The sequence below is a fragment of the Trichosurus vulpecula genome, chromosome 7, assembly GCF_011100635.1.
Source record: "Trichosurus vulpecula isolate mTriVul1 chromosome 7, mTriVul1.pri, whole genome shotgun sequence".
Taxonomy (NCBI): domain Eukaryota; kingdom Metazoa; phylum Chordata; class Mammalia; order Diprotodontia; family Phalangeridae; genus Trichosurus; species Trichosurus vulpecula.
In genome coordinates this window covers 60585816-60611584 of record NC_050579.1, presented here as the reverse complement: position 1 = coordinate 60611584, position 25769 = coordinate 60585816, and the positions used below count along the sequence as shown (strand labels likewise).

Here is a 25769-nt window from a genome sequence, read left to right as displayed (position 1 = left end):
ATGGAGCCGGGAGGCGGTGGGCCAGGCCCTCTGATCGTGAACAACAAGCAGCCGCAGCCGCCGCCGCCCCCGCCCCCCGCGTCCCCGCAGCCCCAGGCCGTGGCCCCGCGGACCGCCGGCGGGGGTGGGGGCGGCGGGGGCGTCCTGCCCGGAGGCAAAGGGCGGGAGTTCAACCGCAACCAGCGCAAGGACTCGGAGGTCAGGGGGGTCCGAGGGCGAGGCTGGGCCGGGGTGGGCGTGTGCGGGTCCCTGGCGGGGCGGGGCCTGGGAGCGGCCGCTGACCCGGAGCTGTCAGTGCGGCCCCGGGCCGGAGCAGGAAGCGAGGCCGGCCCGGCCCGGAGAGCGGGCGCAGCCTCAGCGGGCGGGCGAGCCGGACCGTCCCCGGGCGCCGAGGACTCGGAACCGCGGCCGGACCCTGCCGTCCGACCGCCCTTCTGCCAGCCCAGGGCCGTGGGTGGGCCCCCGGGGGCGCCGGCGACCCCGGCCTCCCCGGGCTTGGGAGGATAGCCGGGGGACGTCCTCCGAAATGGACAAGAGGCGGTGGTCAGCCGTGGTGGTCTGGTCCCTGAGGAAGTCACCTGGAGGGAGACGCTGCTCCTCCTCCTCATCTTCCTCCTCTTCTTCCTGCTTCTCTTCCTCCTCCTCCTCCTCCTCTTTCTCCTTCTCTTCCTTCTGCTGCTGTTCTTCCTCCTCCTCCTTCCCTTTCTGCTTATCTTCGTCCTCCTCAGTCCATTGGGCCATTCATCGGCAGGGTCCCTCCCTAACTTCTGGGCATCTCTATAAAAAACCAGAGACAGCGCTGGTTAAACCCCCGCATTGCCTTCCGCCTCTCGCCTTCCAGTGCCAGCCTGGTTACTCCCGAGTCATTCACCTTCTCCTCGAGTGATTCCACCCACTGGCTTCCCATCACCAGTTTCATGAATGAAGATGCGCTTTTTGGTTTCTTTCTTTAAATCAGGTCACCTTAATCAACGTATTCCCCAGCACTTTGGCATGCCTTTCTAAGCGAATTCTACCTCCTGAAATAGTTACTGGGGAGCTGAGAGGGGGGGACGGCGGCAGAAGTGAATTCCTCCGTCACCGTCCGGGCAGAGGGAGGCGGTGCCTTTTAATAAGCCTAGACTTAATCGTTGCACACAGTAGGCCTACTCTTGGGAAGCGTTTGTCACAGTTTGAATAGTTTTGTCTTTAAGTCAGCATCTGTGGCGAGCCAAGCCAAAAATTGGCGGATCTTAAGGTAGTCATTGGCCAAATAGAGGAATGTTGATGTGGGCCACTTGAGAAGAGGCAGGACCTGCTTTTTACAAGCGCTAGGGTGGAAGAAAAAGGGATCTTGCCGTGAGTTCTTCTAAATTGCTAAAGTGTTCTTTTAGCAAATATATATCGACTGCCTAACCCTGTCTGTGCAGAGACTATGAGGGTTATAAAGAGGAGCAAGACATGAGCCCCAGCTTCTCTATCTTTGGAGAAAAGACTCTCAATCTCTGTTCCTTACGTTACAGGTAAATGTCATTTTAAAAGAAGAACAAAGCACCGCTTGAGAATTCAGAGGAGAGAGATCACTTCTAGCTGAGGGGTGAGGGAAGGCAGCATGAAATTCATGTTGGGCGTAAGGCTAAGCTTTGCAGGAGGAGAAGGATTTTAGCACGTGGAGATGTGAAGTTCTGAGGAAGGCACCGCAGGCAGAAGTAGCAACGTGTGAGCAGAGGAAGAAGAGAGGCCACCTTTGGGGAACAGGGAGTAGTGGTCAAGTTGGGTAGAAGCATTGGGTGTAGAAAATCGAAAAAGGTCTGTTAGAGCCGAATTATGGAGGCCTTTGAATGGTAGGCTAAAAAGTTTGGATTGTATCTAGTAGGCAGTGTGGAGCCACTGAAAATGAAGAGGTTGTTTGTACATGAGGACAGTTAACCACACAGTGGTATGTTGAATGGACTAGAAAGGGGGGAAAAGTGGGAGCGGTAGAAGGAGCGCTGGTTTTGATCCTGGCTTTGCAATGTAGTTACCTGTGTGGGGACATCACAGCAATTCAGAGCTTTGGTCAAATGAGTGACTTGGATTGGATGATCTCCAGGGATCCTTCCAGCTTTAAATCTGTGATCCTGTGACCAATTGGGAGTAATTGTAGGAGTCTAGAAAGGCCTGATAATGCTAGAATGGAGGAGCTTTATGGAAGTAGAATCCACACAAATTGGTGATGGGCTGCTTGTGGAAGGAGAGGGAGAAATCTCAGCTAGTTGCCTGGTTTTTTTGAGCCGTGAATGATTAGGAAACTCATAGGTACATTATAAATAAAGAAGTCAGAAGAGGAGCTTATGTCTTTGAGAAGAGAGATTAAAGTGATGAGTCTGATTTCATATTGTTGAGTTTGAGGTACTAGTAGGACATTGATTTAGAGGTGTCCAGAAGAGAGCTGAAAACTGGTCGAAGGTTCATACAAGAGGTTAGGATGAAAAGAGATTTTGATGGCCAAAGTCATAGGAGTGGATAAGTGTATGTAGAAAGGAAGATCCTTGGGGAAGAGTCCCAAGAGGCAATTTGGAAAAAATGATGAATTTAGAGTCAGAGGACCTAGGTTAGAAACTGTGCTTCTCAGACTAGTATGAGCCCAGACAAGTCTTTCCGTTTTTCTTGGCCCCAGTTTCCTCATTTGTAAAATGGGAGATTTAAATTAGATTATCTTTAAGACAGCTCTAAATCTTGTAGAAAACAGAATAAGCTAGGAAGTAGGTTAGAAACAGAATGTAATGTCGTAGAAGCCAAGGGAAAAGAGAATCTCAGGGAAAGGAAGGTGAGCAGTGTCAGGAAGTTCAGGAAGGGTTCAGACAGAGAAGAGCCTGTTGGAATGGCCTTCATAGTAGTGAATTATACGTCATCATAATTCAGAAGCAATCGCTCATCTCCCTAGTTAGATATCAGCAGCAGGTGACAGAAATGTTTGTTGAATCTTACTCCATGTGCCTCAGTTTTTACCAAGATCCAGTGGATGAAAGTTTAGACAGTTGGAAGACAGGTGTCATTGCTGTTGTTTGTCCTTCATCTCAGAGGACCCATGTCATCATGGGGTGACATCTTGACTCATGGGTGAATTGGGTTTAAGTGAGGCAGAGTTGCACAAAGTTTTCAGCCATACTTTATCTTCCAGAGTCATCAAAGTCCAGACACATGTATCTAAAGATAGAAAGCAGGGCCCTATGTAGATATTTTTCCCATTTACTCATAGTTTCTACCTTTCTTCAAATTTTTCTGAAAGTCATTAGACCTAGAGCTCAGGTTCTGGAACTCATCACATTTCTTCCAAAACCTACTCCTCTGCCAGCCTTCTCCATTTCTGTAGAAGACACTGCCATTTTCCTGTTCACTCCCATTCACAGCCTTGGCATTAACTTCAAACTCTCTCCTGTACCCCACATGTCCTGTTACTTGCTGTCTTGTTTCTGTGACCACAACACTGCTCTCATCTGACCTCCTTCCCCATACTCGTGGAGCCTTCCCAGTTCAGACCCTCATTCATTCCTTGTTGCCTGAATTATGTTTAGTTATTTGGCTCCCAGTTGGTCTTCCCACTCTCAGGTCTCTCTTATTCCAATTCGTGCTCCAGACAACTGCCACTGATTTTCCTAAAGGAGAAGTCTCACCATGTCACTCCAGTGCCTTTCTGTTGTCTTTAGGATCAACTACAAATTCCTCTGTTTGGCACTGAAAGCCCTTCCCAACCTGGTCCCGGCCTCTCTTCCCATCCTTGTTGTTACAGCTCCTTCTCACACTTTTCCAGCCAGCCAGACTGGCTACCTTGCATTCCCAACTCACTTCTCACTCGCTACCTTTGTCCCCAAAAAGCATCCCATGTCTGGAGTGCATCACCTGCTCCCCTCTGCTTTTCTGAATTCCTTGTTTCCATCAAAACTCGGGCTCAAATGCCACCTTCTACAGGAAGCCTTCCCTAATTTGCCCAGTTGCTAGTACCCCTCCTGAATTACCCCCCTCCCAATAAATGATTGTTTATTTTGTATGTATTTATATATGTACGTGTTGTCCTCCCCACTCCTCCGCACCCCAAACATAAGCTATTGAGATCAGGAACTATTTATTTTGTCTTTATATCCCCAGCACCAAGTACACTACCTGGTACCATAGGTAGTAGACATTTAGTTAAATACTTGATAATACAGTGGGACCTCTTTGTAACTCTGTTGGAGGCATAATTATTAATTATAATAATAGGTTATACTCATATAGTGCTTTATAGTTTATAAAGTTTAATTTCTCACAACAAGCTTGTAAGGAGTTAGTGAAAAATAGCGTTTTTCATATCATACAGATGGGGAAACTGGGTCTCAGGCATATATCAGACTTACTGTATGTAGTTGTTTAAATGAGATAATGTATGTAAAGTGTTTGCAAACCTTAAAGCACTGTGTAAATGGTAAGCATGTGTTTGGACTCACCATATAAATAGGTAAAATAATTAGCAGGGTTCTTCTGCTTGTTATTTATGATTTAATGTTTGTCTTGTCGTTTCTCATGTGTGTTTTGTGTCCTCGACCAGACCAGAAATGAGTGTGGGAAGCTTGTTTCTTTTCATCCCCCACTGGCTTCCCACAGAGTAGGTGCTTAATCCACACCTGTCAGCTAGCTTAATTCTCTGCAGTCAATCGACATTTTTTTCTGCTGTCCTTTGAATGTTGAGTTCTGCTCGGCAGCCTTTCTGTGTGACTGCTACTGTGTTTCCATCAGTCAGATCTCAGGGGGCACTTGAGACCAAAGTACTTCAGTAGATACTTTGCTGCTGAATATGTGGGGTACAGTGGAAAGAGAAGCCTCCTAAATTTTCAGGGCCTGTGGTGGAGATAATCCTGTACACATGTGGGTCCTGTGTTAGGGACTATTGTGGAAAGCATTAGATGGATCTATAAAGCATAAGAGATTGTGTTGCTGTATCACTTGAGTGACTTTTAGGAGGATTTATGTTTTTCCATCTTAAAAGTACTTAATATGAAAGTGTCTTTTATATTAAAATATTTCTTATTCTCAACAGGGCTATTCTGAGTCCCCAGACCTAGAATTTGAATATGCTGATACAGATAAGTGGGCTGCGGAGCTCTCAGGTAAAGGATGGCCTTTTTTACTGGTTAGAAATTTTCTCCTGACTTTAAATAGTTATTGATGTGAGCATAGACTTGGAATGAATAAATCCTACCCCCTGAATAAATCTTTTTAATGTTTTGGGGAAATGTTTAGTTATTTGGGCCAGACACTGAGTATGTCATGGCTCCCAGTTACTATGATCATAAATTATTGCTTCCTTCTTATTAAGCATCTGTGGGTATTTAAGCCAGTTAGACCAGACTATTGAAGCCAGCAGACTGTATTCCTCAAGTCAGTCAACAGGCAGTTATTAAGTACTTTCTATGGACCAGGCATTGTGCTAAACGTTTACTGGGGATACAGAGAAAAAACAGAAATAGCCCCTGCCCTCATGCAAACAGCTGTATACATAGAAAATTTATAAAGGATAAATTTGTAGGCAGTCTTAGAGGGAAGGAACTATGGGGTCGGGGGAGGAGTGTGGAAAAGGTTGGTATAGAAGGTGGTATTTTAACTGAGACGTGAAGGAAGTGCTGTTAAGGAGAGAGAGAAATAACAGCATGGAGGACAACCAGTGAAAACGCAGACATCGGAGAGATGGACTGGAGTGTATGAGGAATAGCAAGGAGGCCAGGGTCACTAGATCATAGAGGACATGGAGGAGAGAGGAGTGTAAGCAGACTGGCAAGATAGGGAGGAGCCAGATTTATCGAGGATTTTAAAAGCCAAACAGGAATTCTTATTTGATTCTGGAGGTAATATGGGGCTGCTAGGGTTTATTGAGGGGGAGGCGGGGGTGGGGGGCGGCACGGTTAGAAATCTGTGCTTTACAAAGGTCACTTTGGCAGCTGAGTGGAGAATGGACTGGAGGTGGGGAGAGTAGTAATCAGTGTCAGAGTGGAGAAGGAGCCTTATACAAGAGAGTCTGTGAAGATGGAATTGACAGGACAGCAACCGTGGAATTTGGGGATGGGAGGACGAATCAGACACCTAGGCTAGGAACCTGAGGGATTGGGAAGAGGGAGGTGCCATCGGTAGTCATAAGTTTGGAAGTCTGGGGAGCTAGACCTGGAGTCAGGAAGACCTGAGTTCAAATGTGACCTCCTATACTTAGTAGCTGTGTGATCCTGGGCAAACCATTTCACCTCTCTGTGCCTCTGATTTCCTCATCGGTAAAATGAAGATATTAATCGCAGCTACTTTGCAGAGTTGTTATGAGGATAAATTGATAAATATTTGTAAACCTTAAAGTGCTACATAAATGCTCTGTAGAGTGGAAATGCTGAGTTTGAGATGTCTATCGGACATCCACTTCAGAATATCCAGTAGGCCTCTGGAGATGTGAGAAGAGTCAGGACTGGATAAATAGATCTGAGAATCATCTGAATTAGGGTGACAGTTGAGTCCGTGGGAGCTGATGATGAGATCACAATGAGATCACAAGCTTAGAGGTGACTGCTTCTGATCTCAAGCCAAGCAAGAGTATTGAATCAGTCAAAGGCGTCTACACTGCTAGAAAAACAACTCTGCTGTAACTGCTCGTATATGTGAAGGCCTGTGACATTTAGTAATTACCCATAGTGCAGCGAATGTACCTTGAAGAGACTTATTCCAAACTTATGCCATTTAGCCTCCTAAGAGGAAGTGAGGATGTGAAAGGCTTAATGTTGTGTATTACCTGCATCTGGTGATGCTTGGACTTTAAATCACTTTTTAATCAAATTTGAGGCAAATCAACTCTGTCTCCATTTTGTAAATGAGGAAAGCTAAAACTACCCAATAGTAAGTGGCCTAGTTCAGTTTGTATCATTAAAGAAATAGGCTCAGAACACAAACATGTTATTTCTCTTTCCTCTTGAATTGCTGAGACAGCAGTGCAACTAATAAGCCTTGTGTTTTTTGTTTTTTTTTTTTTTTGCAGAACTTTATAGTTACACCGAAGGACCCGAGTTTCTGATGAATCGAAAATGCTTTGAGGAAGACTTCAGGATCCACAGTGAGATGATTTTCCCCCTTCCTATCCTTGTTTTCCCTTCAGCCTGTCTCCTAAGGGCTACAGTAGTTTATGTTTTCTTTAGTTGTCTGTAGATTTCAGGCCTCTGAACACACCGGCACAACTTCACAAGGCACTAGGCAGTGATTGAGCTGGGCCCTATGTGGCTTACTGCTCTTATGTGCTCTGGGAGGGACTTCAGAAAGTTAGCACATTGTAAAAATAGATTTCAGAATCTCTTTCTGTTTATGTTCAGTCGTTTGAGTGACCCTATTTGGGGTTTTCTTGAAGAAAGTGTCTGAGGCTGAATTTGAACTCAGGTCTTCGTGATTCCAGGCCCAGCACTCTATCCACTGTGCCACCTAGTTGTCTCTTTCTGTTTGTAATCATGTTCAATACTGGTGGAAAAAATCAGCATTTCTGGTCTAGACAGTCATATCTTTAGACCAGCAGATTGAGCTTCTTCTCTACACAGGGAATAACTTTTCCTTGTGTTATTTGACACTTCTGGTCATGTTGGTTATCCTGACTATAACATATTAAAGTTATATGCACTCCAAAGCTTGACTTTTCAGCCTTAAGGCTAACTAGGTCTTTTTCTTTATAGTGGCAGATAAGAAGTGGACTGAACTTGATATTAACCAGCACCGTACCCATGCCATGAGGCTCCTAGATGGCTTAGAAGTCACTGCCCGGGAGAAGAGGCTCAAAGTGGCCCGAGCAATCCTCTATGTCGCCCAAGGTCAGTGGGGTTGGCTTCAGAGGGCATGTGGCTTCTTTGCATTACAGTTGTCCCGTAAAGGCGCCTCAGAGTGGGGTGACGACCTGTGCCCTGTGTCTGTGTGTATCTAGGTACCTTTGGCGAGTGCACCTCTGAATCTGAAGTTCAGTCGTGGTCGAGGTACAATGTCTTCCTGCTCCTGGAGGTGGGCACGTTCAATGCTTTGGTGGAGCTCTTGAACATGGAGATCGAGTGAGCACTTTTTATCTGGAATTTAAATAAAGAAAGGGCATGCAGAAGGACCCCTCCCTGGCTTAGAGTCCATTGAGCAGTTTGGACCAGTGAGGTCAAACCCTACTAAAGTAGCTACACATTGTCTTACAAAACCACATGTTAACATGATCTGTGTTCTGCTGTATTTTTATTTGTTTTGATAACTATTTCCCAATGATATTTTCCTCGGGTTCTGGAGCATTGAGGGCCACAGAGAGCTAGACCCCACCTCGGGTCTAGACTACCAGCCCCAGAGCATGACTTCACTCTCTAGCCTTCACTCATTCTTGGGAAACAACAGAGGGAAAATCCTGATTCAGATCTTCAGGACTAAAAATAGTCCCCAAAGAGAAGTCACTGAAACACTTCCATCCATTTTAACCAGACTTGCCATTTATTAGCTTTACTTTCTAGTAGAGCACTTGATATTATGTTTGCTCGATAATTTCCCCCATAAAAAGGGAGAATGGGCAAATGCCTACCATACAAACTGAACCCAGGCTTGCCTCTAGCCTCTCTTATGGCAACATTTGCTTTCTTGGGTTCAGGAGTTTGAGTCTGAAATGGCTGCTACTTGGCTAAAATAACAAAACTAACCTGGCACATGTGGTGACCCAGCTGATTAGCACTCTAAATGTTGCCATTATCTGAAGTATTTAACCTCATCTTTCATGAAGCAGCTAGGGGAGTATACCACCCTTAGGAATCCGACTCTTTCTCTCTTGCTTTAGCAACAGTGCAGCTTGCAGCAATGCTGTGAGGAAGCCCGCCATCTCCCTGGCTGATAGCACTGACCTGAGGTGAGCTTTCTAGCCAGTTTTCTTTGATGAGGGTCTGGCATGCCTGGGGCTAATACAATTTTAGCTCGGGTTGGGAAATCTAACCACATTAGGGGTCAGAGGAAATTTTTTTCTTTCCTTTTCTTCCATTTATATTTCTCCCATGTACATTTATCTTCAGGGTATGATGGGACTCTGGGAAGGCAATTAATGGGATGGTGAAAACCAAGGGTAGTCAAGGCTGTGTGTGAAGTTAATGTAAATGTAAATGTACTATGTCAGCCTATCTTGTAAAGCACATTCTTGTTCCCAGAGCTGGAGCCTTTAGGAACAGACACGCTAAAATGAACTGCCAAATGCCAGATGGAAGGAGATGTTAGGGAGACTCTCTTGAATTCTTCTGTGGGCAGTGTTATCCTAGGAGTAGCAGTGACACCCATAGAGTGCTCTGAACCTTGTAGATGCTTCATAAATAACTGTTGACTAAAGGCCCATGGAGCGCTTCTGAATTTGAGAGGATAATGAAGCTTAGGCCAGAGCCTTTCTCTGAATTTAAAAAAAAATGCTCCAACCCAGGGCTTAGACAGCTCTTTCCACTGTGGTTTAAGCCCTAGATGCTTCCCCATCCTTGTTATATTGCCATGGCCTTCCCTCCTTCCCACTGTTCTCTCCCACCCAGTCGTGGCCTCTCCCTTCCCTCCCCAGCCCAGTTCTCATCTCAGCTTCCCCTGGTTCTCCCCTTCCTTTGACTGAGTCCCTGTGGGCATTATGTAAGAGAAAAGCTAGGTCCCTAAAATGCTTTCCTAATTCAGATTGAAGAAGCCAAGGTACTGAATAGGAGAAATGTAGAGTAATTTGGTTTCTGTCTTGGGAGATTAATTTTGACCCCTTCACACATCAGTACATGTGTTTCTGCAGATTTTAGAAGCATATTTTTTTAATAGTATGTGATGAAGTGGCCCTTATTTCCCACATCCTGTGCTGTTTATGAACTGGCTTTTGTCCTCAGGGTGCTGCTCAATATCATGTACCTGATGGTAGAGACTGTTCACCAAGAATGTGAGGGCGATAAAGCCGACTGGAAGGCCATGAGACAGACTTTCCGAGCAGAGCTAGGTATGACCCCTGTTAGTTTTTGATTAAGTCTGTGAAAATGGCTGGTGGCCAGTGTCACTGGCAAACGCTTTAGCACCAGAGGGCTGCCCTGACCGAAGGGTGTCTGTGTTGCCTCCAGGGTCTCCCCTGTACAACAACGAGCCATTCTCCATCATGCTGTTTGGGATGGTGACCAAGTTTTGCAGTGGACATGCGCCTCATTTCCCCATGAAGAAGGTTCTTTTGCTTCTCTGGAAGACAGTATTGGTAAGAATCCTGCCTTAGAACTGGTCAGAGGGGACGCCACATGTGGCTGATGTGACCCATGAAGACTTGGTCTCCACAATAGACTGTAGATTTGGAGGATGTGGCAGGAGATTGTATATTCTCCAGGCAAAGCTGTTTTTGGAGAAGTAGTTCTTGGACGTGTAGCTTGTTTGGGGGTGAAAGTAATTGAGATTAAAGCTAATATAAATATGTCCTCCTGTTAAATGTCACCTGAAGAGACAGAGAATTAACAATGAGCCATCCTTCGGCCTCTTCAATCTGGACAGTGAAACCTAACCTGTCTAGAGAGGTGGGGGAATGATGCCAGGGGAATGGGCCAACCAGTCCTCTCAAGATTGGTGCGCTCATTAGTAATCAGAGACAGGGCCAGGCCTGGAGCCTTTCTCATCCTGGAGAAGGAGCCGAGTGAAAGGGTGGGGGTAGGGTTTTATCTACCGCCTTAGCACCCAGGAAATCACTCTTCACCAAGTTATGAGCGGCTCCTTAAGCGTAGGAAGAGCCTTACCAAAAGCACCAGCAGGCATTCCCGGGTGGGTGTCCTTAGGGCCTTCTGGTTTATTCGTGTCTCATCTTTATCATTCGTGCTGTTGGCTTCCTTCTTGTAGTTCCTTCTAACCATACAGGAAAATGGGATCACCCCCAAACAAGTGAAACCGCCCAGATGTTATAAGGTTCTTGAGGAACCTTCTGGGGAAGGGTTAGATTAAGCTTCACATGTTATTTCACTTAGGAGGAATTATGAAATATCGTGTCTGTGTCCCATTTTATTTAGCTTTTTCTTCAAAGACCCAAAGTTGGAATTAATTTATGATTTTGTAAAACAGAATCCACACACCCTTGTCAGTAAAACTTTTATGCTCACATACCCTGTATATTTATACTATTATACTAATATACCATGTACATTTTAAATATAAAAAGAATTAAAAATATGCTAAGGGTAGAGTAATATTTTAAATTATTTTAAAATTGTTGGTTAATGATACAAAAGCCTTTTTGTTCTCACTAATTTATGTTATTGTTAGTGAGAGCAAAAAGGTTTTTGTACCTTTGGTGTAGTCTTATTTTATATTTTATATAATTTTATATATAATTGTATAAATATAATATATTTTATATAATAATAATAATTTAATGAGAGCAGTGTGATGGAATATGCTTTATAATTTTTTAAAATCTTGGTTTAACACTTTTTTATTTAGCAGTTCCAAGGTCTAGTTCTAATGAATTAAGTTTATTTCAATTCTTGCTTTTAATGTCTGTTGTCATTGAAAAAGATGCTTCATAGTGATCCATAGATCCAAATGAAAGCAGTGCATGGTTGGCTGAGCTCACAACTTCATTATTCTTCCTTTTCAACCCCACCTTCTAGTTATGCAGTTTTTGTTGAGATTAGGCTTGTAAGTTTCCGTCTTCCCAGATCAATCAGCTGTCTTTGCAAACTAATCAGAAGATGTATTTTAAATTATATTTTAACCAGTGCATTTAAAAATCACTAAAACCCTTTGAAAAGTCTTTAAACAGATTACAGAATTCTACTTCTGAGCTTTCTAAGGTGTGCATATGTGACCTTGTTTGTGGCTAACATCATTTTCAGCCATGGTTTAAAATGTCTTCCTAATCATGATAGTTTCACACAGTCATAGATGAGGCACAATGTACGCATTGTCCAATTCACTGATGACAGTAATAGATGGATCTCCATATTACAGATAATCCTTTTGATAATTTGGCTGACTCCTTATCAGCTTTGATTAGATTTCCATTGTCTTTACTTTGCAGTGTGACTGGGGAAGCTTCACTTCTTAGAAGTACCACCTCCACACTCTCTTATTATTCACTTGGGCTTGGGCTACTAGTGTGAGCTTCACTCTGAGATGCCTTTGCAGGACTCTTTTTAACCTACTTGCCCATTTTATGAAGATTAATTTAGCTAAAACTCGTTAATGCGATTTGTAAATTCACTCAGTTGGGCACATGTAAACTGCATTATGTCACAGTACACTGAAAACAAATGAATAAGGTGCCGCTGTTAACCCCACCGTGCTGTGGAACCCCATTCTTCTCTGAGTGTACTCGGCGTGACACACATGACCACCTGACATACTGTGTGAACCCATCTCTTAACTATTAGTTGAGCCTAATTTCTTGTTTTGTTAGATTAAGAGAGAACTATCAGTAGAATTTGAAACATTTTCTATCTGTACCTCCATTGATCATCTTGTGCTCTCCCCTTCAGAGACTACTATTGTAGGATTACATGTATTTCTATTTAAGCTTGACAAGCTGACTTTGCTGTTCCAGAAGCCCCTAGACCTTGCATGATTCCTCAGCCTCTCTTCTCCCCCTTAGTGGCTTATCATTCCACTTGTCCTAGTAACATGGTGTCTTCATCCACTGTTGGTGCCATTGAGCTTCCCTTAGAATGGATTTATACTCTTCAGAGATTGTGGGACTGCATAAAGATGAAGGCTGAATGGTTGCTTTGAACCATTTAATGGAAGTCAGGAGAGCATGTGTTGGCCCTGGTGTCAATAGGATGGACAAGTATAATCCCCTTACTCCTGGAAACTGATGTAACTCTGGAGAGGCTCATGGTATCCACTCTATGTTCTAGTGTACTCTTGGAGGCTTCGAGGAGCTCCAGAGCATGAAGGCAGAAAAGCGTGAGATCTTAGGCCTTCCCCCTCTACCTGAAGATAGCATCAAAGTGATTCGCAACATGAGGGCAGCCTCCCCTCCAGCTTCTGCCTCTGACCTCATTGAACAGCAGCAGAAACGGGGTCGTCGAGAGCACAAGGTGAGCAGTGGAGTAGGGGCTCTGGGAATGCCCCTGGTGAAGTAGGAAGTCGCTGTACAAGGGGCAGTCCCTGACAGCTTTTACCATTTCCTGTGGTCAGGGCTTTCTCTCTGATGTTCTTCACATTTTACCCACTGTGACTTCATATACCTTTGTCTTTCCCGTCGTTGCTCATTCTTCGATCTGTTCTCTCTTTGTCTTCTGTTTGGCTCCTGTTTTCAGGCTCTCATAAAACAGGACAACCTGGATGCCTTCAATGAGCGGGATCCATATAAGGCCGACGACTCCCGAGAGGAGGAGGAGGAGAATGACGATGACAACAGCCTCGAGGGAGAGACGTTTCCCCTTGAGCGGGATGAGGTGATGCCGCCTCCTGTTCAGCACCCTCAGACGGACCGGCTTACTTGCCCAAAGGGGCTGCCTTGGGCCCCCAAGGTCAGGTGAGTCTCGAATCCCTGACCCAAGAGGATCTTCCTTTGGTCTCTCCACTAGGCAGAAATGATGCTCATTATCACCTGTGCTTGCAGGGCTGCCATGTGTTAGCCTTCAAGGTGTACATGTGGGACAGAGAGAGGCAGACTTGTTCAGAAAATGCCCAGCACTGTCACTTAGGTAGCATTGGGGATCAAGGCCCAGAGGTTAGTTTCCAGGTAATGAGGACCCTTGCAAGAAGCCCCCTCTTCTCAGGCCTGGAGAAAAAGATATTATTCTGCCTCTCATCAGGGGCTCGTGTATAGTATGAATTAAATTATGGATTTTTTTAGAATGATGAATAAAATGTTTAAGACAAAGTCTTCATATATATGCATGTTTATATACACACACGCACACACACACACACACACATTGCTACTTGATAACATAGAGCGTTTGAATATACACAGAACAAAGAAAAAGAGGAACATATGAAAAGGTGGAGAAGGGCTTCTCAATCCAGGCAGACTTCCAGTTTTCAGAAGTCTATAAAAATGATAAAAGGAAAGCATTGGGAGGAGATACGAGACTTTTTTCCTCAGCTGCTTTTCCAAAATGGAGTATTTTCTGTATCTGAGGTGTGGGAAACACTGGCCAAAAGAGGAAACTTTCTGTGTTGCTGTAATGCATGTGATTTCTTCTTTTCTTAAGATTTTCCTGTTCATTTAAGTTGATAGAAGCAGAGAGCTGGATCAGCAGTTTGAAGCTCCATTTCTAATTTAAATCAAAGTAAAACTGTCAGTAACTTTGTAGTTTGTTATCTAGATGAACTCTTAACATATCAAATGTAATTTTAAGAGCAAAACAAGTTTTAAGTAATACATCTTGTGATCCTAAATTAACAGTTTCTTTAGATCTAGTGGTTAAAGAATCTTTAACAAAAATAAATATTGCCTAGGTTCCCCTTCCCACTCCCGTTTTTTTTTTCCCAAAAGAGAAAAACAAGGAAGAAGTTAGTTGCAAAACCTCCCTGCCACCTCCCCCATCCCCCATCCCCCCACACACATCCAAAAAATATACATTTTAACCTATCCAGTAATGTATCTCCCTTTTCTATCTATGACAGAGAAAAAGACATTGAGATGTTCCTAGAATCCAGCCGAAGTAAATTCATTGGCTACACACTAGGCAGGTAAGTGCTGGCCTATTCGTCATTGCTTTAGTAGTGGGGGGAAGGAGTTGGTGGGCACTCCCTCACCCTTACCCAGCACAGTGGAATCCTTTGAGTCTTGCTCCGCTGGCCTTCCTTCTTTTGAGCGTTAGATTAACTAGACTTAAGAACAGGAGGTGGTTTGTTTTTTCTCCCTTCTAGTGACACGAACACAGTGGTGGGACTGCCCAGGCCCATTCATGAGAGCATCAGGACTCTGAAGCTGGTGAGTGCCCTGAAGAGACTTTCTGGTGTGTCTAGCCCCAACACTGAGGCGAGTAGTGGGAAACTATGAAGACAGGCTTTTCAGACTAACTTTAAATCGTACCTCATTTTTTGGAGAATGATTTGTTTCCCATAAGTAAATTTACTACCCACTGAGGCTCACGCCTTCACATACCCCAGACTTAACGTAGTAATTGCTTTGATGGGCAGTTTTCTCCAACATAGCACAGTGTACTCCTTGACCTTCTGAAACAGAATGCACTGAATTTAACCTTGTTATACCTCAGGGTCATCATTTCGAGCACATTTCATTGCTAGAATGCCCTCAGACTTGTTGAAGTGCCAGGGTTTCTTGCCACTACCTTCAAAGGCTCCACTCTGATGTTTTTGTGGTTTTATGTCTGTCCTTTGTAGTCTTTCCTTCTCCCCCTTCTTTGTCAGGTTGTCAGCTGTCCCTTCTTGCTTGCCCTCAGGATGGCTACCTTTCACAGTCCCCCCTATCACTTGTGCTTCTCTGCTCTGAGGTAGGAAACCAGGTAGTGAGAAGGAGGCGAGTAATGCCCCTTTGGACCAGGCTTTTGCAGCAGGGGCTTCATCCCTTCTCAAAGAGTTGTGTTTCAAAAGAAAATGTTTGGAAAACTAGCTGCTTTGTGTCCTTCACCTGCTCAAAGCACAGTGGAGGGGTGTCTGGAGAGTCACTCCTCAACAGGAGTACATTCTTTCCTTTCTTCCACATTAGCACAAGTACACATCAATCGCGGAAGTCCAAGCTCAGATGGAGGAGGAATACCTTCGCTCTCCTCTTTCAGGGGTAAGTGGAAGGCAGGCAACAGGCATTTATTAAGGACCTACTGTGTGCCAGGCACGGGGCTAAGCGCTGGGAATACAAGGAAAGGTAAAAAGCAGTGCCTGCACCCAAGGTGCTCACAGTCTAATGTGGAAGACAATGTGTAAGGAGCTGGGTACAAACAGGGTTTATGCAGGATAAACAGGAGATAATCAACAGAGGGGAGGAAGGTATTAGAATTAAGTGGGATCAGGAAAGACTTCCTATAAAAAGTGAGATTTTAGCTGGGACTTGAAGGAAGCCCAGGTAGCCAGGAGACAGAGATGAGCTGGGAGAAGATTCCAGGCTGGGACACAGCCGGAGAAAATGCCTAGAGCTGGGAAATGAAGGGTCTTATTTTGGGAACAGAAAGGCGGCCTAGTGTCATTGGATCACTGAGTACGTAGAAGAGTGTAAGATGAAGGTAGAGAAGGGCCAAACACTAAACAGAATTGATAGGAAGCCCCTGGAGCTGAGTGAGCAGGGGGTGAGGTGGTCAGACCTGGGCTTTAGGAAAATCACTTTAGTGGCTGAATGAGGATGGGTTGGAGTGGGAAGAGACTGAGGCCAGCAGGCCCACCAGCAGCTATTGCAGTAGTCCAGGTATGAGGTGAGGGCCTGCCCCAGGGTGGGGGCAGTGTCAGAGAAGAGAAGGGGGAATATTTGAGAGATGTTGTAGAGGTGAAATCGACAGGCCTTGGCATCAGATTGGATATGTTGAGGGAGAATCAGGAGTCTAGGATAACTCCTAGGTTGTGAGCCTGAGGGATTGGGAGCATGGTGTTGCCCTCTACAGTAATAGGGAAGGTAACAGAGGGGCAGGATTTAGGGGGGAAAGGTCATGGGCTGAGTTTTGGACAAGTTCAGTTTAAAATGTCTATGGGACGTCCAGTTTGAGATGTCCAGTCGGCAGCTGGAAGTGGCCAGGCTCCTCTGCCCTGTAGGAGGCAGCAGGTTAATAAGAGGAAGTCTTTCTGCCTGCATTTCAGTCTTCCCAGAACCCCACCTGGACAGATAACAAGGCAGGCTTGCTCAGGTTTGATCAGACTTAGAAGTTTTGTTTCTATGACCTTTTATATTGAAAGGGAGAAGAAGAAGTGGAACAAGTCCCTGCCGAAACCCTTTACCAAGGGCTCCTCCCTAGTCTGCCTCAGTACATGGTGAGTGATTTTTTTTTTCTTTTTCACCCAGGATGTTCTGTATGTGCCCCCTCAAGCGGTAACATCCTTCAGTCTCCGTCAGTAGATGAAAAGTACCTGTTCTCTCTTGTTCAGTAAACTTACATAGCCAGGTCACTGTTACCTTCTTCAGCTGCCTGGGTATATATAGACAGAACTAGACCTCGGTATTTTGCGTTTTGATCCTAGGCCATCCCATGTTCTTTCTTCTAAATATCTTGTTCCTACTCCAGATTGCCCTGCTGAAAATCCTGCTGGCTGCTGCCCCCACTTCCAAAGCCAAAACAGATTCCATTAACATCCTGGCTGACGTCCTACCTGAGGAGATGCCGTAGGTATCATTCCTGCGAATGGAGTAGGGGAGGGAAGATGACTGAGATGATTTTCAGGGTCAGTTTCTCAGCGCTCCAGGGTGTCCTCAGATAGAATTTATTACATTGAGTGGTCAGAAGAGACAGTGTCACAGTAGAGCTTTGGACTAGGATTCAGGAGACCTGGATTTTAGTCTCACTGCAACTGCAGATTGTTTGGGTGCCCAAGTACAAGACATTTACCTTCCCCCTCTGGGCTTCCATTTTATGATCTGGAAAATGAAGTGGGGTCAGGGAATGGGATTATATTCTTTCTAAGATTCCTTCTGGCTTCCTGATTCTGCGGTATCCTTAGGACCCAAGCAGCTTGCCAGCCTCGGTGGTGAACCCGTTTCAGTCAGGGTGTCTCTCTTTAGCCAATGGACTTGCCCGCAAGTTTTTTAAAGTTATAAAGGGAAAGCCTTGGTCAGCCTAGTGCAGTGACCACTCATTGTTTTGTTAGAGATCTTGTGTGGGAATGCGGGTGGAGAGGGGCAGTGGGAGCAGCTTGGGAGGAGAGAAAATTAAAATTTAAAAAGCAATTCGATCTTGTCAGTAATTGTAGCTGACATTGATAAAGTGCTTTAAGGCTTGCAAAGCTCTATATACAAGAGAAGGGACTTTGTTTTGTCGTTTCGAATCTCTAGCCTAGCACATAATAAGCACCTAATAAATGTGAGTGATTGATTATTTCATCCTCACAGTGTCCCTGTGAAGACAGTGCTTGTAGGGTTATTATCCTCATTTTACAGATGAAGACATCAACCCTGAGAGAGGCCAAGGAACTGGCCCATGGTCATACAACTAAAGTTTCACTAAATAATAATAACTCACCTTTATGTAGCACTTCAAAGTTTACAGAACATTGATTTTTCTCCAACTGGTCCCTTGTAGTGCGGGCTTCCAGTATTTTCATCACCATTTACAAATGAGGAAACAGGCTCAGGGAAGTTAATTGACTGGCCAGTGACCAGAGAGCTCGGAGTGTCTGAGGTAACGGCTGTTGCTAATGGCCCTCTCTGTGGAGGGGGCCTTCTGAGTGATAGCTGGCCTTCATCTACAACTTTCAGCTTCCCCCTTTATTTTATATCAGTCAGTCAAGTATCGGGCACCTGCCCTGAGCCAGGCATCTTTGCTCGTCACTAGGAAGACAAGTACCAAGAAGGAAATAGGCCCTCCTTAAGAGGACTTTATATTCTGTTGGGAGAGAACACAAATACAGATACAAAAATATACAGTGTGAATATAAAATGAGTAAGTGCTGTTTGCAAAGTAGATCAATGCAAGGTGCTTAGGGAGGGAGGCCACTAGCAGGAAAGGGTCTGTCTTAAAGGAAGAGAAGGCCTTGGGGAGGCTGAGTAAGGAGGGGAACTCATTCCAGATGGGATAGCTGGTGTGAAGGCCCAGAGATGGGCCTGTGTGAGGAGCAGAAGGAAGGCCAGTTTGGATCACAGAGTGTGGGGAGCTGGGCAATGCCCAGCAAGGCTATGAAGATAAGTCAGGCTTTGAGGCTGGCTGTGAGGGCTTTAAAAGTTAAACAGAAGAGTTGATATTTTATACTAGAGGCAATAGGAAGCCACTAGAGTTGGTCTGATTTGGGAAGTGACATTGTTGCTTAAGGAAAATTATTTTGGCGGCAGTGTGTTGAATGGACTGGAGTAGTGAGAGTTTTGAGATAAGAAGACCATTCTGGAGGTGGCTGGAATAATGTAGGCAAGAGGTGATGAGGGCTTGAACTCAGGGTTGTTGGAGAGAAGCACCTGGATGAAAGAGGTGTGGAAAATCCCTTGGTTCTCCTAACCCTGTGACGGAGAGGTGCCGCTGAGGTAGTAATCCTTTCCTGAAGGTGCCACTTTAGGAAAAAGGAGAAAAAAGGAATTTATCCCTACTCTGTGACAGAAGAGGTCACAGTACCATGGAGGTCCTGAGAGAAAAGAAAAACATTAGACAGTGAGGGGACCCCACCAACCTCCTGAGGTTTCTTCTGACCAAATGAGATTCCATTGAGAGGAGCCGCCAAGAGCCAAGCATCTCTGGGCAGCCACAAAGTTGCCAAGAGGTAGTAAGGTGGATGGAAAGAGTGTCCGACACCATTGCTCCTTCTGCAGGCTCTGGGCTGCCCTGGCGTCACCACTGGGCCGTGGCTAAGTCGGTTGTGCCTGCCTTGTGTTTCCAGAACCACCGTGCTACAGAGCATGAAGCTGGGGGTGGATGTGAACCGCCACAAAGAGATCATTGTGAAGGCCATTTCTGCAGTATTGCTGCTGCTACTCAAGCACTTCAAGCTGAACCACGTCTACCAGGTACCTTGGATGCCCTCCAGCCCCATCCCCCACTTGGGGCCCTGCCAGTCCTATAATCTTGAGCCTAGGGTGTTTAGCTCTGAGACAGGCTCTGCCCAACAAACAACACCTTGGCAATGTCACTGGACCTCCCTCACTGTCTTCTCTGGTTTCAGTTTGAGTACATGGCCCAACATCTTGTGTTTGCCAACTGCATCCCTTTGATTCTGAAGTTCTTCAATCAAACCATCATGTCATACATCACTGCCAAAAACAGGTAACAAGGGCCAGGGAAGGGGAGATAGGAATGAGTGCAGTGGGGGCCTACAGTTATGGATCTCACTTGGGCAGCAGCAAGCTCATGATTCTTCTCAAGAAGCAATTACTGATATCATGGCAGATGAACCATCCATAGCACTAGGCTCCAGCCGCCCAGAGAGCCCTTCAAACACCTGCCTTCCACAGAACAGGCTCTCATCAGTACTGACAGTGCCAAAACTGTTTGGGCCTTATGAAATTTGAATCCTTGACCCCCAGGGCACTACTTACCAGGGATTAGGATGTGATCTTCACCTGGATAAGGCAAAGTCTGCTAGACACGAGATGATTGGAATGTTGGTGCCTCTGCAAGAATGCAGGAATTGACAAGAGTTTTTTGTGTCAGATGTCTGTAACTGGGAAAGTGAGGGGTGGAGAAGGTAAAAAACTCTTCTTTCCTACAGCACATTAAAAAGAGCCAGGATTATTCCCAAAAGCATTTGTCAGTTAGCAAACATTTACTATGAGGTATGTGCTAAGTGCTAGGGATACAAAAAAAGCCAAAACCAGCTCCCAATCCTCAAGGAAATCATATTTTAATTGGGGAGACAACACTGCAAATAATTATGTGCATAAAAGAAATATACAGTATAAGTGATAAGTAATCTTGGAGGACAGGGAGGCAGGAGCTGAAAGGCCTTTAGCAGAAGGTGGAATTTGAGCTGAGTTTTGAAGGAGTCCAGGGAAGCTCTGTTGTAAGGGTGAAGAGGGAGAGCCTTCCAGGCATGGGGGTCAAACCGTACAAAATCATAGACTTGGGAGATGGAGCATGATGTGGGAGGAACTACAGGTAGCCACTGTAACTGAGCAGTAGAGTCTGTGGAGACACGATCAGACACAGACCTTAGAGGAATCGATTTGGCAGCTGAGTGGAGAGGGGAAACTGGTGGGAACCAGGCCTGAGGTGATGCTGCTGCGGGAGGGAGGGAAGGGGACATAGGCACAGATGTTGTAAAGAGAATCGGCAAGATCTGACAACACGGGTGTGTGTGATGAGTGAGAGTGAGGGGTCGGAGCTGGGGCCTGGTTCTGGAGCCTGGTGCCTGGGAGGCTGGTGGTGCTCTTGATAATAATGGGAACGTTTGGAGGAAGGCGGCAGGGGTGGAGGTGACGAGCTCCTGTTTCAGACGAGTTGAATTGGAGATGCCTACGGGACATCCAATCCAAAGACTCCAGAGTCTCAGATTCAAGAGAGATTTGGGCTGGATCTATAGACCTGGAAATTATCTATGCCTGGAGATGGTGATGGAACGTGTGGGAACTGATGAGATGGCCCCATGGGATAGCTAACTAACCTTTGTGTTGTGCTTTAAGCTTGCTCAGCACTTTGATCCTCTCGACAGCCAGGGGAGGGAGTTGCTATTATTATACCCCTTTTACATATGAGGAAACTGAGGCAAACAGGTGCAGTGCCTTGCCCAGGATCATACAGCCAGAAAGTATCTGAAGCTGAATTTGAACTCTGATCTTCCTGACTCCAGGCCAGTATTCTACAGTAGTATAAAGGGAAAAGAGAAGAGGTTTCCCTTACAAATGTTGGGTTTTTTTTTTCTTGACCCCTACAGCATTTCTGTTTTGGATTACCCTTACTGTGTGGTTCATGAACTACCAGAGCTGACAGCAGAGAGTCTGGTGAGTGAATGTGTTGGTCTCTCTGATGGGGAACGAGGATGGTCATCAGCCAGATTGACCCTTGGCAACTTGGAGCCGACTGGGAGAGATCACTGTCCTTGTCCTAAGGATAAGACAGCCCTCTTTATTTCCTGTAAAGGCCCTTCTGTGGAGCTGGAAGAATGAGGAATGAGGGCTTTGAGCTAATAGTCACACTCGTCCATGTTTCTCTAGGGCCTTGGGGCTTACTTTCACTAGAATGACCCCGTGAGATTCTCCTCATTTTGTATACGAGGAAAAAGGGTCAAAGAATGCAGGGTGATTTGCACGCTGCTGCACAGCTGATAAACTTGGCTAGACCCCTGACTTCAGGGTCTATGCTTTGTCTATGTGGAAGCTCAGGGACCAAGCTAGGAAGCTCCTGGGCTCAAGTCCGTAGAAGGTAGTAAGCCCACCAAGGTGGCCTGTGTTCCCCCTAGGGTGTAATTCCAGGGCCCCAGTGACCAGGACAGCAGGAGAGAAATCATTTGTTTGACTGCTCCTCCCCAGTGCTCTGAGTCAACTCCAGGAAGCTTCTGCTCCTCATCCTGGGGAGGTGGTGCTCCACAGGGTTGATGGGTGTCTGGGCCTCTCTCAGTGCTCCATGGGATGTGGCTGACTAAAGGCCTTTTGTCTCATCACTGATACCCTTGTCTTGGATTTATCCCATAGGAAGCTGGAGATAATAACCAATTTTGTTGGCGGAATCTCTTCTCTTGTATCAATTTGCTTCGGATCTTGAACAAGCTAACAAAATGGAAGCATTCTAGGACCATGGTAAGCAAAGAGTGTCGAGATCTTTAGGTGTGAATCTTAGAGCTATAAGTTGTCTCATGTCCCCCTAAATTTTCCTAACCCCCCACATGAGCAACAACAGGTCCCTTGAGCCGGGTTGGGTTGCTGAGACTGTCCAATAGACCAAGATCTTTCCTTCTAGAGTTCCTGTATCCAAATTATTTCTTTTTAATTGATCTCCTGAGGAGGGTGATGAGAGGAGGCTCAGCTCATTTCATTTCCTGGAGGATAGACCTTTTCACCAGTTAGGGATAGGGATAGGAACTAAGTTTGTCATTTCATTGGTATCAGGAACTTGCAGGTAAGAAAACTCCTCTACTAATTCAGGTCTGAGAAATGCCTGGAGCCCTGAGAGGGCTGGCTGATTGACTTGCTCAGGGCTACACAGCCAGTATGGGTCAGACATAGGATTTGAACCAGGGCTTCATGGCTCGCCCTCCACTCTACCAGCTGCCATATAGATTGGATTGGATGAATTAGGACCATTAACTAACATGTTTATTGCTGCCCATGGACTGGGCCCTAGATGCTGGTGGTCTTCAAGTCAGCGCCCATCCTGAAACGGGCCTTGAAGGTGAAGCAAGCCATGATGCAGCTTTATGTGCTTAAGCTGCTCAAGGTGCAGACCAAGTATCTGGGGCGCCAATGGCGGAAGAGCAACATGAAGACCATGTCGGCCATCTACCAGAAAGTGCGGCACCGCCTAAATGATGACTGGGCCTACGGGAATGGTGAGACTGTGGGGGCAGTCAGAGGCCTGGGGGGGCCTGCCTGTCCCCGTCTTGGAATCCGGGTCTTAGCATCACAGAGAAACCATAGAGATCATTTTCTCCCTTTTCACTGGGGCTGGGGGCAGGGGGAGGGGTTGGGGGGGAGGGGCACCTTTATGCAAAGATAGCAACAAAAGCGTCTTGGATGGAGGAACAAATTAAAAATCTTCCGGAATGATGGAGGATTAGAATTTTCAGTTAGAAGGCACGTGGGAGAGCATGTGGCTAGGCCCTTGAATTTTACAAAGGTAGAAACTGAAGCCCAGAAAGCGTAGATTACTTGCCCAAGGTCACCCAGTAACGAGTAGCAGAACTAGGCTTGACTCTCACCTCCAGCACTTAGCAGCTGTGTGGCCCCCGGCTTTTCCTCTGTATAGTGATGGTGACAGTACTTCCTGGGTTGTCCTGAGGTCCAAATTAAGAGAATGCAAACCTTTGTGTACTAGATAAAGTCAGCCATTAATAAAAGTAATCATTTCCTCCCTTAATTACTTGTTCTTGGGCCTCAGGTTTCTATCTGGAAGCTTTTCCATGATCCAGATGTATCCTATGGTATAGTATAGTATTGTGCACGTAGTAGTCACTTGATAAGTGCTTGCCAAATTGAATTTACATGTAAAATTGCAATGTCTTATCTCCTCTCTACATAATGATTTTTTCACATCCTTGAAAATTTTCATTTCTACAAGGCTTCCCTTGGCCCTTCACCTGTCACCTCCTCACCAATGGTGACGATGCTTAAAGTGTCCTCATTTGTCCTTTGTTACTGGGCTCATGGTGGGTAGGGTCTGCAGCAAGTCCCCAGTAAGGGCGTCTCCTTGCTGCCCCTAATTCTGCCCCCTCCTCCTCCTGCCCCAGATTTGGATGCCCGACCCTGGGACTTCCAGGCAGAAGAGTGTGCGCTGCGGGCCAACATTGAGCGTTTCAACTCTCGAAGGTATGACCGGACCCATAACAACCCTGACTTCCTGCCTGTGGATAATTGCCTACAGAGTGTCCTGGGCCAGCGGGTAGACCTCCCTGAGGACTTCCAGATGAACTATGATCTCTGGCTTGAAAGGGAGGTTTTCTCCAAGCCTATCTCCTGGGAAGAGCTGCTGCAATGAGGTTTTGCCCAAAGTCCCTGGCACCAAGTCAAGTCTGATAATGGTGCCACAGGCCAGATTCTGCCTCAGTGTCCCTGCCTGGCTTGTGGCCACGTTTGCTGCAGTGCTGCTTCTTTTCCTCCGGGTGGCAGTGTGGCTTTGTGCGCCATCTTTACAAATTCATCATTGCAGAGCTCGGAGGCCCCTGGGCTTGATGTAGGGAAGTTTCTGGGCTTGGCTTCTTTCTTGGTGGTGGTTTCCCAGTGTCCTGCCCAAGAGGGATGTTCTTCTGCAGATTGGAAGGGAGCCACCTTTCCTTTCCCGTGCAACACTTGGCTGGCCATGAGTCTGCCTGAGCAGCCTCAGGCCAATAGGCAGAGCCCTCTGACCCCTTCCCATGGCATCCTCCAGATTTCAGGTGTAAGCCACCAGCTCTGCCAAAACACTAAGCATGGTGGTCTGCCTCGAAGAGGGGTGAGAGGTCAGCCAGGAAAGCACTGTCGGGGCTCTTAGCTGGTTTGGTTTCAGACTTATCTCCAGCCATCTACTCACTTCCTTCCAAGCAGCTATTGCAGAGGCCCAGGCTGCTGCTGCCTTAGCACATCTGCCTTGGACAGGATCAGGGTGGGAGGCAGTCATTCCCCTCAGACAGGGGAACTGTCTTCCCCCTCTATTTGCAATGTCCTGTACATATCTATGTATATCTATCTATATATATATATATAAAATAATATGTGTGTTCTGTTGTGTAACTCTGGGGTTTTAAATGTATTTGTGTATTTTATTTACATTAAAAAGCAAAAAAAATGACCATTGGTTTAATTTTGGGGAATGAGACCTGTGTCAAGTCTGCACACCGCCCCCCACCCCTGCCAAGTCAGCTCATTCTAGATGATTTGGGAGCTTGCCTCCTGATTCTTGGTGCTGCCATGGCTAAATCTTTGAAGCTGGCCCTCCTGAGCACCCACTTTTCCAGAGAGAGCAGAAAACTTGGTCTGTGGTAAGAAATAATAGATAGTGTCAAGACAGAATTGGGGATAAAAAAGAAGGGCCCCAAGGGATCTATCCATGGGCCACCTCCTCTCTGTCTCTGCCTCCTCCCTGCCCTGTCCTTCCAACCCATCAGTTCTGCTGTGACACTGCCCTTCATCATCCCTTGGAGGGGTGACATGGGTTAGATTCCTCTTAAACAACACCTGTACTCTGAGGGCGAGGCCTTCATGGGGTGGGGCAGCAGGATTCCTTTGGTGTATGGATTGAACTAGATGGCTCCTGAAATACCATGGCTGTTCTTCTCCATGTTGATGGACGTCCATCTGATCCCACTGTCTCATCAGGATGAGGTAGCTTGTGACCTCTCAGGGACTTGGGAGGAAGCTCAGTGGAGTCCAACAGTCCCTAAAAGCCTCTTGGACGTCGAAAAAGCAAGGGTGGCTCATGTGCAGATGGAGGACCTCAGCCTGCCTTCCAGGGGTCAGCTATCATGTTCTCAATAAATGCAGGCTCCTTCTAGCTTGCTTTCAGTGACCTGACTTTGCCCTGTTCCCACCCAGAGCCCATGAGCCATACTGAAGTTCTGAAATCTCTTCCCTTCCCAGTCTGAAGCCCATGCCCTGCTGTGCCCCTAAACTC

General features: G+C 46.0%; 1 protein-coding gene across 1 annotated transcript; it reads left to right on the top strand.

Annotated features, from left to right (window-relative positions):
- Positions 1-24947, top strand: STRIP1 (striatin interacting protein 1). Its single transcript, XM_036768719.1, has 21 exons — positions 1-198; positions 5036-5105; positions 7007-7081; positions 7686-7820; positions 7931-8051; positions 8804-8872; positions 9861-9967; positions 10086-10213; positions 12852-13034; positions 13257-13474; positions 14575-14640; positions 14821-14884; positions 15623-15694; positions 16795-16869; positions 17121-17218; positions 19414-19540; positions 19696-19796; positions 21403-21469; positions 22160-22264; positions 22809-23013; positions 23911-24947. The coding sequence occupies exons 1-21, from the start codon at positions 1-3 to the stop codon at positions 24156-24158; spliced, it is 2532 nt and encodes an 843-aa protein (XP_036624614.1). The 3' UTR covers positions 24159-24947.
- Positions 24948-25769: the final 822 nt, after the last annotated feature.